Source organism: Muntiacus reevesi, chromosome 7, assembly GCF_963930625.1.
Source record: "Muntiacus reevesi chromosome 7, mMunRee1.1, whole genome shotgun sequence".
In the NCBI taxonomy this organism is placed as follows: Eukaryota; Metazoa; Chordata; class Mammalia; order Artiodactyla; family Cervidae; genus Muntiacus; species Muntiacus reevesi.
The window spans coordinates 36,348,850-36,363,109 of record NC_089255.1 but is presented as its reverse complement, the minus strand read 5'-3'; the positions used below and the strand labels follow the sequence as shown (position 1 = coordinate 36,363,109).

At 47.9% G+C, this 14,260-nt stretch overlaps 1 protein-coding gene across 1 annotated transcript in view; it reads left to right on the top strand.

Annotated features, from left to right (window-relative positions):
• VPS39 (VPS39 subunit of HOPS complex) overlaps window positions 1-14,071 on the top strand; it is a 45,898-nt gene extending 31,827 nt beyond the window's left edge. The window contains exons 12-25 of the mRNA XM_065940227.1: window positions 1,156-1,298; window positions 3,759-3,902; window positions 4,852-4,993; window positions 5,643-5,729; window positions 6,058-6,131; window positions 6,453-6,551; window positions 7,151-7,268; window positions 7,776-7,904; window positions 8,562-8,664; window positions 8,876-8,921; window positions 10,033-10,182; window positions 10,348-10,482; window positions 10,734-10,825; window positions 12,035-14,071. Of these exons, the coding sequence (XP_065796299.1) occupies window positions 1,156-1,298; window positions 3,759-3,902; window positions 4,852-4,993; window positions 5,643-5,729; window positions 6,058-6,131; window positions 6,453-6,551; window positions 7,151-7,268; window positions 7,776-7,904; window positions 8,562-8,664; window positions 8,876-8,921; window positions 10,033-10,182; window positions 10,348-10,482; window positions 10,734-10,825; window positions 12,035-12,110 (1,538 nt within the window). The 3' untranslated portion in view covers window positions 12,111-14,071. The remainder of the gene's footprint in view (window positions 1-1,155; window positions 1,299-3,758; window positions 3,903-4,851; window positions 4,994-5,642; window positions 5,730-6,057; window positions 6,132-6,452; window positions 6,552-7,150; window positions 7,269-7,775; window positions 7,905-8,561; window positions 8,665-8,875; window positions 8,922-10,032; window positions 10,183-10,347; window positions 10,483-10,733; window positions 10,826-12,034) is intronic.
• Window positions 14,072-14,260: the final 189 nt, after the last annotated feature.

The window sequence follows — 14,260 nt, the reverse complement described above, 5'->3', positions numbered from 1 at the left end:
CTTGTACTTAGCAGGATCCTGTGGGTGGCCATGTGACTATCTATTTATAGCTCTGATCTTATGACTCTGGTCTCATCCACATACACAGGCTTCCAGTTTTCCAGGATGCTTTGCCCTTGCCATTAGAGGAAGGTAACAGAAAGTCATTCAAGACAACAGACGTGTTTTATCATCTAGTGATCAGATTATTGACTGCAGTTCTAGACAAAAGTCACTGACTTGAGCCTAGTAGGATACAACAGTAGGGTTTTTTGTATTTTTTTTTGGCTACTCTGGTCTTTGTTGTGGTGTGCGGGCTTCTTCTGGTTGCAGCACACAGGCTTCTCTAGGGTTGCTTGAATGTCCTTATGCAGAGTGACTGGCTTTTCCTGGAGTTGGTGATCCAAGAGACCTAGCCAGAAGCCTTAGTGCCGTTTAGGGTGATCACTTCTCCCCATGTTCTGTTGATTTACAAGGGCTTTCCAAGTTAGGGCAAGGGAACACACACTCCTCACGGTGGAGGGGTGTCAACATTACGTAAAAGAAGCGTGTCAGATTGGGTACATGCTGGTGTGTGCCATACTGCTTGTCATCCTTAAATCTGTTTCTCAAGATCAAAGGAATCTGGTTGGCCAGGATTAGATTTTCCCCCTTATTTGTATTATTCTCCTGTCAGTTATTCATGTCTGTTGTCCATTAATCAAATGAAATCCTATGTTTTTTTAAACCAATCTGTGTGAATTAATTTTATATAATCAGCCTATTAGCTTCTGCCATATATGCTACCAGTGTATTCCATAGCCTGTTGCCTGGTGTTTTTGTTTTACTAATGTTTCTTTACACGCACACACACACGGACACACACACTTTTTATTTTTTAAGTCTAGTGATCTTTTCAACTTCACTGTCTTACCAGGTTTTCCTTTTTCTTCTTTACTTTTAGTGAGTTAATGAATTTTCATTTTTAATTCTATATATGTCTTAGAATAGAGTCATGCAATCATTGTAATGTTTGAGTGTGCAAAATATATGTGTATAGCTTGAGTTTTTATGAACTTAAGAGTTATTAAAAAAAAAAAAGTCAATCTGGAACTTATTTGTAGTGATAGTCTCGTTTTAGTTTATCTTTAAATTGCTGTACTTCTATCTGGGGAATCATGTTCACCTTCCATGTAGATCCTACCCATGTGATGGGCCTGTACCCAGACCTGCTGCCCACAGACTACAGGAAGCAGCTGCAGTATCCTAACCCACTGCCTGTGCTGTCTGGGGCTGAGCTGGAGAAGGCTCACTTAGCTCTGATTGACTACCTGACCCAGGTAGGTGTGATACCAAAGTATATGGAAGAGTTCACCTGGGAGTTTCAGTACCTGCTTCTCTGTGGCAGGGAAGGGGGAGGCTTCTGTAATGCCACAGGTGTTCCACAAGTGAACACTGTAGAAGTCTAAGGGGGGCACATTTTTTCTGTTTCACCTCCTTGCTAAACAGTAGAAGCATATTTTGCTAAGTCACTTCAGTCTTTGCGGCCCCAAGGACTGTAGCCCGCCAGGCTCCTCTGTCCATGGAATTCTCCAGGCAAGAATACTGGACTGGGTTGCCATTTCTTCCTCCACAGATCTTTCCAACCCAGGAATTGAACCCATGTCTCTTAGGTCTCCTGCATTTGCTGTTGGGTTATAACAATAGAATAGCACTCTATTTTGCCAAATCCTGGTACCAGGGAGCATACTCTGTTCCTGGTAGATTCACACTAAGCTCTTATAGGAACTAAAAAGAGAAAAGTTTGATTGATTGAAAAGAACAAGTGTTTTAAAGAACGTTTGGGGAACAGTTATACTTTTGGGAAAAAAATACCTGCTCTACACAGAAAACTTGGAAAACACAGAAAAGTATAAAATAAAAATAAAAAATCGCTATTGCTCTACCACCCAGAGAGAAGTAACTAACATTTTAGTGTTGTCCTTCCAGAGTTTTATATGTACTTGTGAATAATTTTTGTTTATTTATTTATCAGATTTTTTAAATTGCAAATGGATATCATGATATATACTGTTTTATAGCTTACTTTTAAAGCATTTAGCCATATATTAGGAAAGTCCTTCCCTGTCATTAAGTATTCTTCTATAACATGTTTTTCTAGAGGGAGTATTTAGACTTAAATTATTTCCAGTTTACTGTTACAGACAGATAAGTGAAATTTTCAGATCAGCACTAAAACTGATATCTCCATTGATGTCTCTGAGCCCTAAATTTCCGTGCTTAAGGCTATTATTTATTTCCTGGCCACCCATTTAGAGTCAGTTGTTGTTCAGTCACTAAGTCATGTCCTACTCTTTGCACCCGTGTGGACTGCAGCACGGCAGGCTTCCCTGTCCTTCACTATTTCCTGGCGTTTGCTCAGATTCATGTCCATTGAGTTGGTGATGCTATCTAGCTATGTCATCCTTTCTGACTCAGAGTCAGAGAACTTATTAAAATTTTTTCCCATAAGTGTTCTGCAGACTTGTAAGGGGTGTCCTGGAGGGGCATAAGTATTGCTAGGAAAATTGTAAGCCAGCTACCCACCACCTGCTTCTGGGTCAGCGGGTGTCCCACAGGTCCACTCAGGCATCTGTCGTCTTGGCACTTGCTTGACATCAGGCTCCATGGTTGGCTGGCAGCCTGCACAGAGCACACCAGCTTGCCTCTGTCTGCACACTGCACGGTCCATGAGCCAAGTGAAAAGGCTCCCGGAGCAGAAAGCGTCCCAAGCATGTGGCGTCACAGAAGACCCTCTAGTTCCAACATCTTAGCTTTAGAACCCCGAGCACAGTCTTCCCTGACCGTCTCCATTGAGTTTGGAATGAGTGGAGGTAACTGACACCAGCCTTGTGCCAGAGAGATGGTAGAACAAATAAGACCATGGGCATTCCAGACACAAAATAGTACAAATTGAATGATTCCATTTATATGCAGTTCTAGAAAGCATGCGTTCTCAGTTGCTAAGTCAGTCTGACTCTTTGCCTCCACATGGACTGTAACTCACCAGGTTCCTCTGCTCATGGGATTTTCCAGGCAAGAATACTGGAGTGGGCCCTCCTCCAGGGGATCTCCCCAACCCAGGATCAAACCTGTGTCTCCTGCATTGGCAGGTGGATTCTTTACCACTGAGTCACCTGGAAAGCCCATTTGAAGTTCTAAAATAGGGAAAGGGTAATCATTAGTGATAGAAGTCAGATCAGTTGTGTAGGGAATGGGTGAGACTCTTTGGGAGGAGCACAAGGGAACTTTAAAGGGTAATAGAAATGTTTTGTTCCTTGATTGGGGTGGTGGCTACATGCATGTATCTATCTGTCAAATAGTATACTTTTCAGGGGTACATTTAATGTATGTAACTCATACCTCAATAAAGTTGATTAAAAAAAAATAAAAACATGCCCTTTGGAATCCGACCCTAATTTGAAGTCGGCCTCTGTTACTAATGAGGTAACTAACATCTGTGCCTTGGGTTCTTCACTTATAAAATGGGGCTATAATACCTGTATTTGTTTTAGATGTAAAATAGGATAAATCTATAAACTGCATGACACAGTGCCTGGTGTGTAGTAAATACTCAGTAGATCATTGTCACTGTATCTGGTGGTTTGGTAGGCATCTATTTTTGATCCCAGATAAATGCCAATGTGGGATCAGGGTGGATAGGTGTGAGCTGATTTGAAGGTATTTGGAATTGCCCAGTAGCTCAGATGATAAAGGAAGTTTTAAGCCTGGCCTTGACCCTGCATTTTTGTCCTTGGCAGAAACGAAGCCAATTGGTAAAGAAGCTGAATGACTCTGATCACCAGTCTAGCACTTCCCCTCTCATGGAAGGGACTCCTACCATCAAATCCAAGAAAAAGCTGCTGCAGATCATTGACACCACCCTGCTCAAGTGCTACCTTCATGTGAGTTTTCCCAGCACTTGGCTTCCTGCCATCCTCCCTCTTCCCTAGCCTGGGATCCCTGCCACTAGTAAGAGTGAAGTATTTGATCTTAGGAACCTGACATCTGTGAGCTTCTTAGAATTGAGGGGTTAAGACAAGATGTTGACCCAGAATCTTAGAATGGGCTGGTCTTCTCTCCCGAGACTGGGGTTGGTGCTACAAGGTGAATAGGGACAGTTCCCCAAGGAAAATTTCCCCTTTCTTTACCCTCTTTCCACACACACACACACACACACACACACAGGTGAATAGGGACAGTTCCCCAAAGAAAATTTCCCCTTTCTTTACCCTCTTTCCACACACACACACACACACACACACACACACACACACACACAGGTGAATAGGGACAGTTCCCCAAAGAAAATTTCCCCTTTCTTTACCCTCTTTCCACACACACACACACACACACACACACACACACACACACACACACAGGTGAATAGGGACAGTTCCCCAAAGAAAATTTCCCCTTTCTTTACCCTCTTTCCACACACACACACACACACACACACACACACAGGTGAATAGGGACAGTTCCCCAAAGAAAATTTCCCCTTTCTTTACTCTCTTTCCACACACACACACACACACACACACACAGGTGAATAGGGACAGTTCCCCAAAGAAAATTTCCCCTTTCTTTACCCTCTTTCCACACACACACACACACACACACACACACACTCACACTCACACACTCTCTCTCTCTCTCTCTCTCTCTCTTAAAAAACATTGTGTGAAAGAGCATAAATGCTATGAAAGCTCCTACCTGTAGTCCTGGAAAGGGTTGATTGCTCTCTCTTGCTTGTGTAACATGCCTGGTGTTTCAGCCTGAAGCAGGCCTGGGCTGAGAGAGGATGGGCCTCCCCAGGAAGTAGTTCCTGCTGAAGTCCTGCCTGTCTTGCAGACGAACGTGGCCCTAGTGGCCCCCTTGCTCCGTCTGGAGAACAATCATTGCCACATCGAAGAGAGCGAGCACGTGCTGAAGAAGGCTCACAAGTACAGCGAGCTGATCATCCTGTACGAGAAGAAGGGGCTCCATGAGAAAGGTACCGGGGCAAGGGTCACCTATGATTAGAGGGTCTCTTGAATTTTGACACGGGGAAACCTACTGAGGTGTTTGTTGTTACTGAATCATTGTCTGGCTGCTCACCGCTTGAAAATCAATACACAAGAGAGAGGCAAATATTACAAAGGAAAGTTGCTTTTAATGAGAATGCTGGCAATCTGGGGAGATGGTAGACCCAGAGTCCCCCAAAAACCCCATCTGAAGATTTTCAAAGCTCAGCCATGAAAGCTTTGGGGATAGAGAGTCAGAGTCCCCCCACCCCCCACTGTGTGTGGGCTTGTCGACTTCTTGTGATTTTTCTTTAGCCACTATCTTGTTCACAGGATCACTGAAGGGGAAGCTAGGGAGGCGATCTGGTCATCTGTTTTTACTTAGTCTGCATTTCTACTTCTTTGAAAGAAACAACAAGTTATGCAAAGTACTTTGTGATCACAAGATCTGAAAGGTGGGCGAGAGCTGGAGATGAGTAAGTGTATAGGTGCCTGGTTTAACATCAGAGGCAAGACAAAGGGGCCTCCTGCAAAGAAAGACCTCTTTGCCACTGAAAGCTGTGTGCAGTGTGATGACTCTCCGAGGAGATACGCCTCGTGGAAGGGGCTCATGACCTTATTCTTGGGCTTCATGGCCAGCTCTGCAGGTGCTGGTGGACCAGTCCAAGAAAGCAAATTCCCCTCTGAAAGGCCATGAGCGGACAGTGCAGTACCTGCAACATCTGGGTGAGTCCAGCTCGTGGAAGGAGCAAGGGGAGGGGATTGTGTTCAAGTGAACCTGACCTCTCTCCCTTCCTGATTCTGGCTGGTCAGTCCCCTCCCTCCCTTGTGTTCACCCAGCTGGGTTCCTCCGGGGATGAAAGTCCCCCAGTGGTGGGACCACAACAGCCTCTTGGTATGTAGCCAGTCTGTTAGGTCCAAGCATCCCTGAGTGACTGGACAGAGCTAACTTCTCTGGATGATAAATCCTGGGCAACCTGGGCACCTGCCTTCCTGGTCCTGTGGGCAGAGTGTGTGGACTTCACCTGCTGACAAGTCTTCCTTTTCCCTCTAGGCACAGAAAATCTGCATTTAATTTTTTCCTACTCAGTGTGGGTGCTGAGAGACTTCCCAGAGGATGGCCTGAAGGTAGATCACAGAGTCCCTTGGATTTATTGGGTACCACGGTTGGTTCTGATTTTATTTTAGACAGTTGTGGGTGGAGGGGTAGGAAGGGTTTGTGCAGTTCTCCGGTGTTTCCAAGACTGGGACATATGGGACAGCGGTGGAATGCAGTAGAAAGAGCCTGGTGCGGATGCCAGGAGAGCTAGTCTGCCCCACACCGACTGGCCACAGATGCCCTTCCCGCCTCAGTGTCTGTCCATGTGACCCTATGCTTGTGTGCATGTGTGTTTGGAAGGATTGCCATCAGGTGGTTCTGCTGCTGGAACTCAGGTTTTATTCCAACAGATATTTACTGAGGATCTCCCAGAGGTGGAGGCTCTGCCACGAGACCGAGTGCTGGGCTTCTTAGTGGAGAATTTTAAGGGTCTGGCTATTCCTTACCTGGTAAGATATTTTTTGATCTGAACTAAAAAGTTTCAGTCAAACCCAGGATCTATGACTACAAGAGACAGTGATTAGCCAGTTCAGATTAGGGTTTGTGTCCCTTGGGAATTGGAAGGACTGTAAAAGAAGAGGGTTCTTTTAGTCTTCTCTGAAGACAGCCCAGTGGACCAAGCTGGAGATGGCACTTTTTCATGCTACCTTCTAAACCTAGGTGACGTACAGAGAGATAAAAAAGGAGAGAAACTGTTGGAGAAAAACATATCAGAGCCACATTTGTACAGCCAGACTTGACTATGACTGCAGGATGACCAAATCAGTCCTAAGTACCAAAATGTAAATATTTAACCTTAATTACATGGGCTGATTTGGATGATTATGAGACAGAATTAATAAAGGAGCTTAGATTGGAAATTGAGACGTTGATTCCTGACATTGCTGGGTTGTAGGAGAACTATCCCATGGTAATCTTAATTAAGGGACAATCTGGATGGGACCTTTTGGGCCTTAAAAATGTGAGGGAGCCTGGGTGAATGGGCTAGGCCACGCCACGCCGCAGCACAGAGGGTACCAGGCAGACCTGTATCTGTATCTCGCCCCAGGAGCACGTCATCCACGTTTGGGAGGAGACCGGCTCTCGGTTCCACAACTGCCTGATCCAGCTGTACTGCGAGAAGGTGCAAGGTCTGATGAAGGAGTATCTCCTGTCCTTCCCTGCAGGTACCAGTTCTCAGCATGAGGGGTGGCCCCAGGCCTTAGAGGTGAGCTGGGACCCGAGGGTACCATGGGTGGGGTAGAGAAGCAGACTTTCTCTGCAGGCCCGGGTGGGCAGGAAGAGCCTCGGAGGCCCCAAGGCAGCTAAGTGACCCCACAGGTGAGACTTGGAGGCTGGTGTCTGGATCTGGGCATCTCTGAGCCTCCCTGGGCATCACCTGTGGAGGAGGGGGAGTAGATCTGTGTGCAGAGTGACAGCCGTGCTGATAAGGAGCAGGTTTGTCTACCAGAGTGCTTCTCTAAGCAGCTTGGTGGGCTGCTTTTCTCAAGCTGATGTTTTGGGGCCGTACTGAGACCATAAACTAAGAGAAGGCCTACTGGAAAGCATCATGGAGGCGCTCTCTAATCATGGTGGTGACATCACTGAACCCCATCCCCTTCATTTTTTCTTGATGACACCACACACTGCTGCCTAACAGCATCCTTTCATGTTGAGCATGGTTTCTTTTAAAGGCAAAGCTCCAGTCCCTGCTGGTGAGGAGGAAGGAGAGCTGGGAGAATACCGACGGAAGCTCCTTATGTTCTTGGAAATTTCCAGCTACTATGACCCAGGCCGGCTCATCTGTGATTTTCCTTTTGATGGTGGGTGTCTGGCTTAGGTCCAGAGCCACTTTAGCAGAAGCTAATGCAAAAATGGATCCTTCCCTTACACCAGTTCCCCAGCCCTCCCCAAAGTTGGGCCTGGGAAAAACCATGTGTTTCAGGCCTGTGCTCCTATTCTGTCCTCTCTGAAGACTCACTTTTGAACAATGATTAAGAGAAGTCTCTTTTGGGTGTGAACCACATGCTAAGTGTTAACCAGGTTGAAACCTGTTTGTTGCTTCAGTACTTGTTCTTGCCCAAGTTCCTTGTTTAGCAGTTTCTGTAATTTGGAATAATTTGTCTGAAAAAGACGTATGTCTGGCTGATACATAAGCTCCATGAGAGCAGAGACCAGGTGTCTGCTTCCCTTGGCGGAAGCGCCTGGCACATTGTAGGTGCTTATTATGCATTTAGCTGATCATCAAGTATTGTTCTTCCAATTACAAATGATCACAGAAAAAGATGAGATAAAATACTACCTAAACTAGTCCCCTCCTTCCTACCTTTTAAAAATTTTAGTAATTTTCTCCTTGAAAAAAATCCCGAGTAATAAAAATATTTTTTCCCAATATCCATTCCTCTAATAGCTTAGCCCCTGGCCTTGGGCTTGCCTGGTCATGGTGATGGTTTCTTACACTCTTTCCCCCCCGCCCCCAGGCCTCTTGGAAGAACGTGCTCTCCTGCTGGGACGCATGGGGAAACACGAACAAGCTCTCTTCATCTACGTCCACATCCTGAAAGACACAAGGATGGCTGAAGAGTACGTCGACCCTGCCGTCCCACCTTCCAAGGGTCTAAAAGAGGCCCTGCAGAGAGATGAGAGGCTGAGAAAGCTGCCCCTGCACTTGCAGCTGACGCGAGGTCACCTCGTGTGCAGGCCCCCGACTGTGCTGTCATTAGGCTGCTCACTCAGGCAGCATCCATGCCCTTTCTCTACATGTGACCTTGTCTGATCACTCTCTCCCTTACAGGTACTGCCACAAGCATTATGACCAAAACAAAGATGGCAACAAAGATGTAAGTAGTTGGCCCCAGGGAGCACATACGCACTGCACTGCCCCTCTTGGCATAGCTAGCGCCCTCTGGTTTGGGCCACAGGTGACACTGGCAGGAATTGCTGACATGACAGGGCATGGGTTAGGGCACTGATTGATTTTGCGCACCCGTGCTGAGAGAGCGGCAGGGTGACCGCAGTCTTGGTTTGCTCGGGGTGGCTCTGGCATAGTCTGTTGTCATCCGTGTGATTATTTGTAGTGCCCCTGCCGCTTTACTCTTAAAACAGTCTCAACTTGTACAATAAGTTTTCTGGTCAGCCTGTTGAGAAGGAACATCTGATGGTTCTTACAAGGTGCCCACGTGTGCTCTGCATAAGTTCCGTGTGGATCTGTCAATGTGTAGAGATATTTTACATGGCCACTGGTGGCAGTGGTGGGGGGGTGGGGTTTGTTCCCCGAATCTAGGAGGTAGAGGCCAGAGTTGCTGCTTATCGATGCACAGCACAGCCCAGAATATTGAGTGAGAAACTGAGAAACACTGTGGTGTGGGTCCAGCAGGAGATGCAGCATCTCATCTTGGGCTCATCCTTACCGGCTTATACATGGCAGAGTCTCAGCCTTCAAAGCCAAAGGAAATGAGGGGTCTCTTGGAGTCATTTTGTTAACAGTATAATGCTAAACAATACAAGACTTTTGATTTTTTTTCTCTCTCAGAAAGAACATGATCTTTAATTTTTTTAATAATTTATTTCTATTTATTTGACTGCACCGGGTCTTAGTTGCTGCACTTGGGATCATTGATCTTCACTGCAGCATGCAGGATCTTTTGTTGTGGCTTATGAACTCTTAGTTGCAGCATGTATGATCTAGTTCCCTGACCAGGGATCAGACTTGGGCCCTCTGCATTGGGAGTGTGGCGTCTTAGCCACTGGACTACCCAGGAAGTCCCACACAATCTTTAATTTTTGACATCTTCAGTCAACGGACTTTACAAAATTTATTAAAAGGTGAAAAATGCTGCGTTTTAAAGTTCCTCCAGACCAGCCCTCTTGCCTTTAGGTGTGGTCATGCTGAGGGTTCGGGGAGGGTTGCTGCCGGCCTGACGCGTGCGTGGCTTGTTGTGTATGAGACAGGTGTATCTGTCCCTGCTCCGGATGTACCTGTCACCCCCCAGCGTGCACTGCTTGGGGCCAATCAAGCTGGAACTGCTGGAGCCACAAGCCAACCTCCAGGCCGCCCTGCAGGTCCTGGAGCTACACCACAGCAAGCTGGACACCACCAAGGTCAGCAGCTCTCCTCGCAGAGGTGGAGGGCGCAAGTGGGGAGCGTGGAACCACAGGAGGGGCTGGCAGGAGGGAGGGGGTCTGAGGGCTCCGTGACGTCAGGCGTTTCCTCCGTCTCACTCCTGTCCCACCTCTCCTTGTTCCCGTCTCTCTTCCCGTCCCCAGGCCATCAACCTGCTGCCCGCGAACACTCAGATTAACGACATACGCATCTTTCTGGAAAAGGTCTTAGAAGAGAATGCCCAGAAGAAGCGGTTCAACCAAGTGCTCAAGAACCTTCTTCATGCAGAGTTCCTGAGGGTACGCGCCTTCCCGATGCGAGTGAAGGCTTGTCCTTTCCCATGCGAGGCCGTTGCCACGTCCCCTGAGACAGAGGCAGAGCTGGGTGCTTTGTAACTCTGGGGCTCAAACTGATCGGTAACCAGCTGGGCATGTAGCCACGGGTGTTTCAGTTAGGGAGCCCCTGTGGGCTGGGAGGTGAGACAGTGCCGGCCCCTCCTCTGTCCCGCCTGCCAGACAGCGGGACCTCCCCCCACTCTCTCTGCTCCCAGGTCCAGGAAGAGCGCATTCTACACCAGCAGGTGAAGTGCATCATCACAGAGGAGAAGGTGTGCATGGTGTGTAAGAAGAAGATTGGGAACAGGTGAGCCTCACCCATAGCTTGCTCGGGGTAGATTTCAGCCCCTTAACCCAAGAGGAAAGAGCAGCTGAGGGCTATCTGGGCCGCTTTTAGTGCTTGAGCCTCCAGAGGTCAGGCCGTGTTTTCTGGTGTGTCTGTGGGGTGGGGGTGCTTTGAGAATTTAAATGCCTGAAATGTGTAGCAGGGGGCTCTTGACTTTTTGCTCATAAAGCACTTCTCCTCTGGTTGCTTAACATTGACATGTACCACGGGGTGTTTGAGAGCTGTATGTGAGCAGGAGGTCCTTATCTTTTAAAGATACACCTCTGAAAGAAGAAAAAGGTATTTCAGCCTGCTACCTCCTTGGTAAAATCCTGAAGTAGCATAATTCTGTTTTAAGGCATATACTCTAGTTAGTGCCACTTCCTCCAAGGAAGTGATTTGTCCTTTTACTTCTACGGCTGGAAGAATGCTTTCCTTCAGAAAGACCCACTGCCCTTTGTTAGAGTTAGCCCACAATTTGTTCTGATGAGCAGTTGGCGCTCAGTAAACCGCTGCTGAGCCAGGCTGGTGCATTGCTCTGTCTGGCTGTGTGTTACTCTGATCACAGTAGGAAATATCCCCCACTACTAGAGACTATCATACCAAGTGGAGTAAGTCAGAAAGAGAAAGACAAGTACCACTTCAATGGGGAATCTAAAATCTGGCACAGATGAACTTATCTACAAGACAGAAATAGACCTACAGACATAGAGATCAGATTTGTGGTTACCAGAGGGCGGTGGGGGAGTGAGTGAGATGGACTGGGAGTTTAGGGTTGATAAATGCAAACTATTATATTTAGAATGGATAAACAAGGTCCTAGTGTATGGCACAGTGAGCTATATCCAATTTCCTGGCATAAACCATAATGGAAAAGAATATGAAAGAAGAAGGTGTATATGTGCATAGCTCAGTCACTTTGCTATACAGCAGAGATGGGTACATTATAAATCAACTATATTTCAGTAAATTTTTTTAATTTAATAAATAAAAAAAAAAAATTCCCCATGCAATTGAATGGCGTGGACCTCATCCTCTGTTTGGATATGTGACCGAGGTGGTGGCCACACTGCCCTTTATGGTTAGAGTAGGTAGCTTCTGGGGTGGCTCCTGGTAAGATGCCTTTTCCAGTAAGAACTTGTCTTGTCCTAGAGGCAGCCCTCACTCCTAGGTCATTTTCCTTCCCTGCAGCGCATTTGCAAGATACCCCAATGGGGTGGTCGTGCATTACTTCTGCTCCAAAGAGGTCAACCCGGCTGACACCTGAGCCCAGCAGGCCGAGGACTGAGCGGCGGACAGCTCGGCCACCCCAGAGGGGAGAGCCCTGGCCTTGGGGATTGGGACTGCTGCCACCACCAGGTGTCTCCCCGTTTGGACACTGGCTCCCTTGAGCCCTGGAACATTTCTGAATTATTCAGACTTGTGTTCTGATGTTGCCAGATTTTTGATAGAAAAAGAAATTAGTTACACCTTTTATACCATTATGTTGCAGGCAGTTTCGGAGAATTGGATACCTACTTGGACAGAAAGAGATGGGAAGGGCACCATCCTGCCTTTGCATTCCAGTCACCCAAATATGGAAACTATCTCAAGTGTTTGAAACCCTCCTGGGGGTTGTTTATTCAGTTTTCTATTAGGATGCACATAGGACTTCACAGGAGCCTTCAGCTCGGCTGCCTGGAGTCCCTTGAGCAGAGAAGCTCCAGAGCTCCTCTGACTGCAGAGGCTGGACGGGTCCGCCCTCTAGGGAACGCTGGCCACTTTGTAGTTGCTGACCCTGCATCCCCTCACCCATGTCCCCAATCAACTCTTGATTTTTCAGTCTCCTTCTCTATTTATTTTCTTCCTTTATCTCTCCCCTCACTGCTCCACCCAGGCTTTCTCTCCCATTTTCCTGATACCAGGAATTTTGAACAAGGTAAAATGAGAAGCAAGAGGAAGTCCTGATTTCTAGGAATACATTGATAACTGACTGTCATGTGTGTTGTAAATAGAACCTCCTTGGGACTGTACACTCCATGCCCAGAAGCTTAGAAGAGCATTGTTCTCAGGGCCGAGTGTGACAGTAGCCCTCAGGGTGGGCTGCCCTGGGTATGTGACCTCTTGGCAGATGTCTGCAGAGGCTCCTGGTTCATCCTCCAGCCCCCCAGAGCAGGTTGGTTTAGGCTTGCTGAGCAGAGTGCTTCGTGCTTGGGGCGCCTTTCTCTTTCCAGCCCATGTTGTGCACCCACTTTGGCCTGGCCATCGTTCTCCAGCTTTGTTTTGCAAGAGTTGGAGGATTGCGCTGGGATGTGGGTGGTAGGGGGATCCCTGCTGCACACGGGAAACGATCAGATCAGAAACTGACAATGACGATGTTGGGTGTGCTTGTGCGGGGCTCGGGAACAGCCGAGAATGCTGCTGGGGCTCAGGAGCTCGTGACAAAACTCACCGCCAAACTTGGGGGAGCCCTTGTTCAGGGGAGACCCCGTCTCCCATAGGGCCCCAGAGCCCACAGGCGGAGTCCCCAGCACTGCAGGCTGAAGACACACAGGGAGAGCACCCTGTATCTTGTCCTCCCTGGGGGCTTTCAGACTCATCTGACCCCAGAGTCTAACAGCTTTGAGGGTAGGTGACAGCGCCCGATACTGACACTGCTCTGGTGGCCTGTCCTTGACAGGCCGAGATCCTTTTTAAACCGCAGCATCGTGCTGTTTGGGGCCTGTGTTGTAGCCTGACTTGCTGGTGATGTACATGAGGCTCCTCCCAGGCACACCCTCCATCGAGGGTCTGAAGGGGCAAGAGCCATCAACGTTGTTCACAGAGATGGGGGACCCTGCTCAGTTTTGGGAGGCCGAACAGCGCATCACAAGATCCACATCCCACTGGCCATGCCCCTGCTAAGAAGCAGGGCCGCCCTGGGCCCCACTTGCACCAGTTCTGAGCACCAGGCTGAGTTTCCTTTGGAGCAGCAGCCGAAACTGGCCCCAGCCCACACGCCCTGCCTTCCTGGCCTCCATGTGTGCACCTCCCGTTCCCACCTCCTGTGTGGCACACGTGTTTGAAGCAATAGAATAAAAAATGTGTGTTTCCTTCCCTGCTGGAATGTATAAACGACCCAGTTTTCCCGAACTCCATTCTCCTGCCCTAGACTCTCTGCCCTCCACGGAGGTGTGGCGAAGGCTGGAGATGAACACACTATGGTGAGGACTGGCAAAGCTCTCATAATAAACATCATGAAGTAAGAAACCAAGCCTGTCTGGGTCTCTTCCCCCCCCACCCCCCCCACCCCCACCCCCCCGCTTTCCTGTGGAATTTGGGGAAAATAACAATGAGATGCCAATTTAAGAATCAAGATCTTGGTGGTCCAGTAGTTAAGAACCCGCCTGCCAATGCAGGGAACACGGGTTTGATCTCTGGTCCAGGAAGATCCCACAT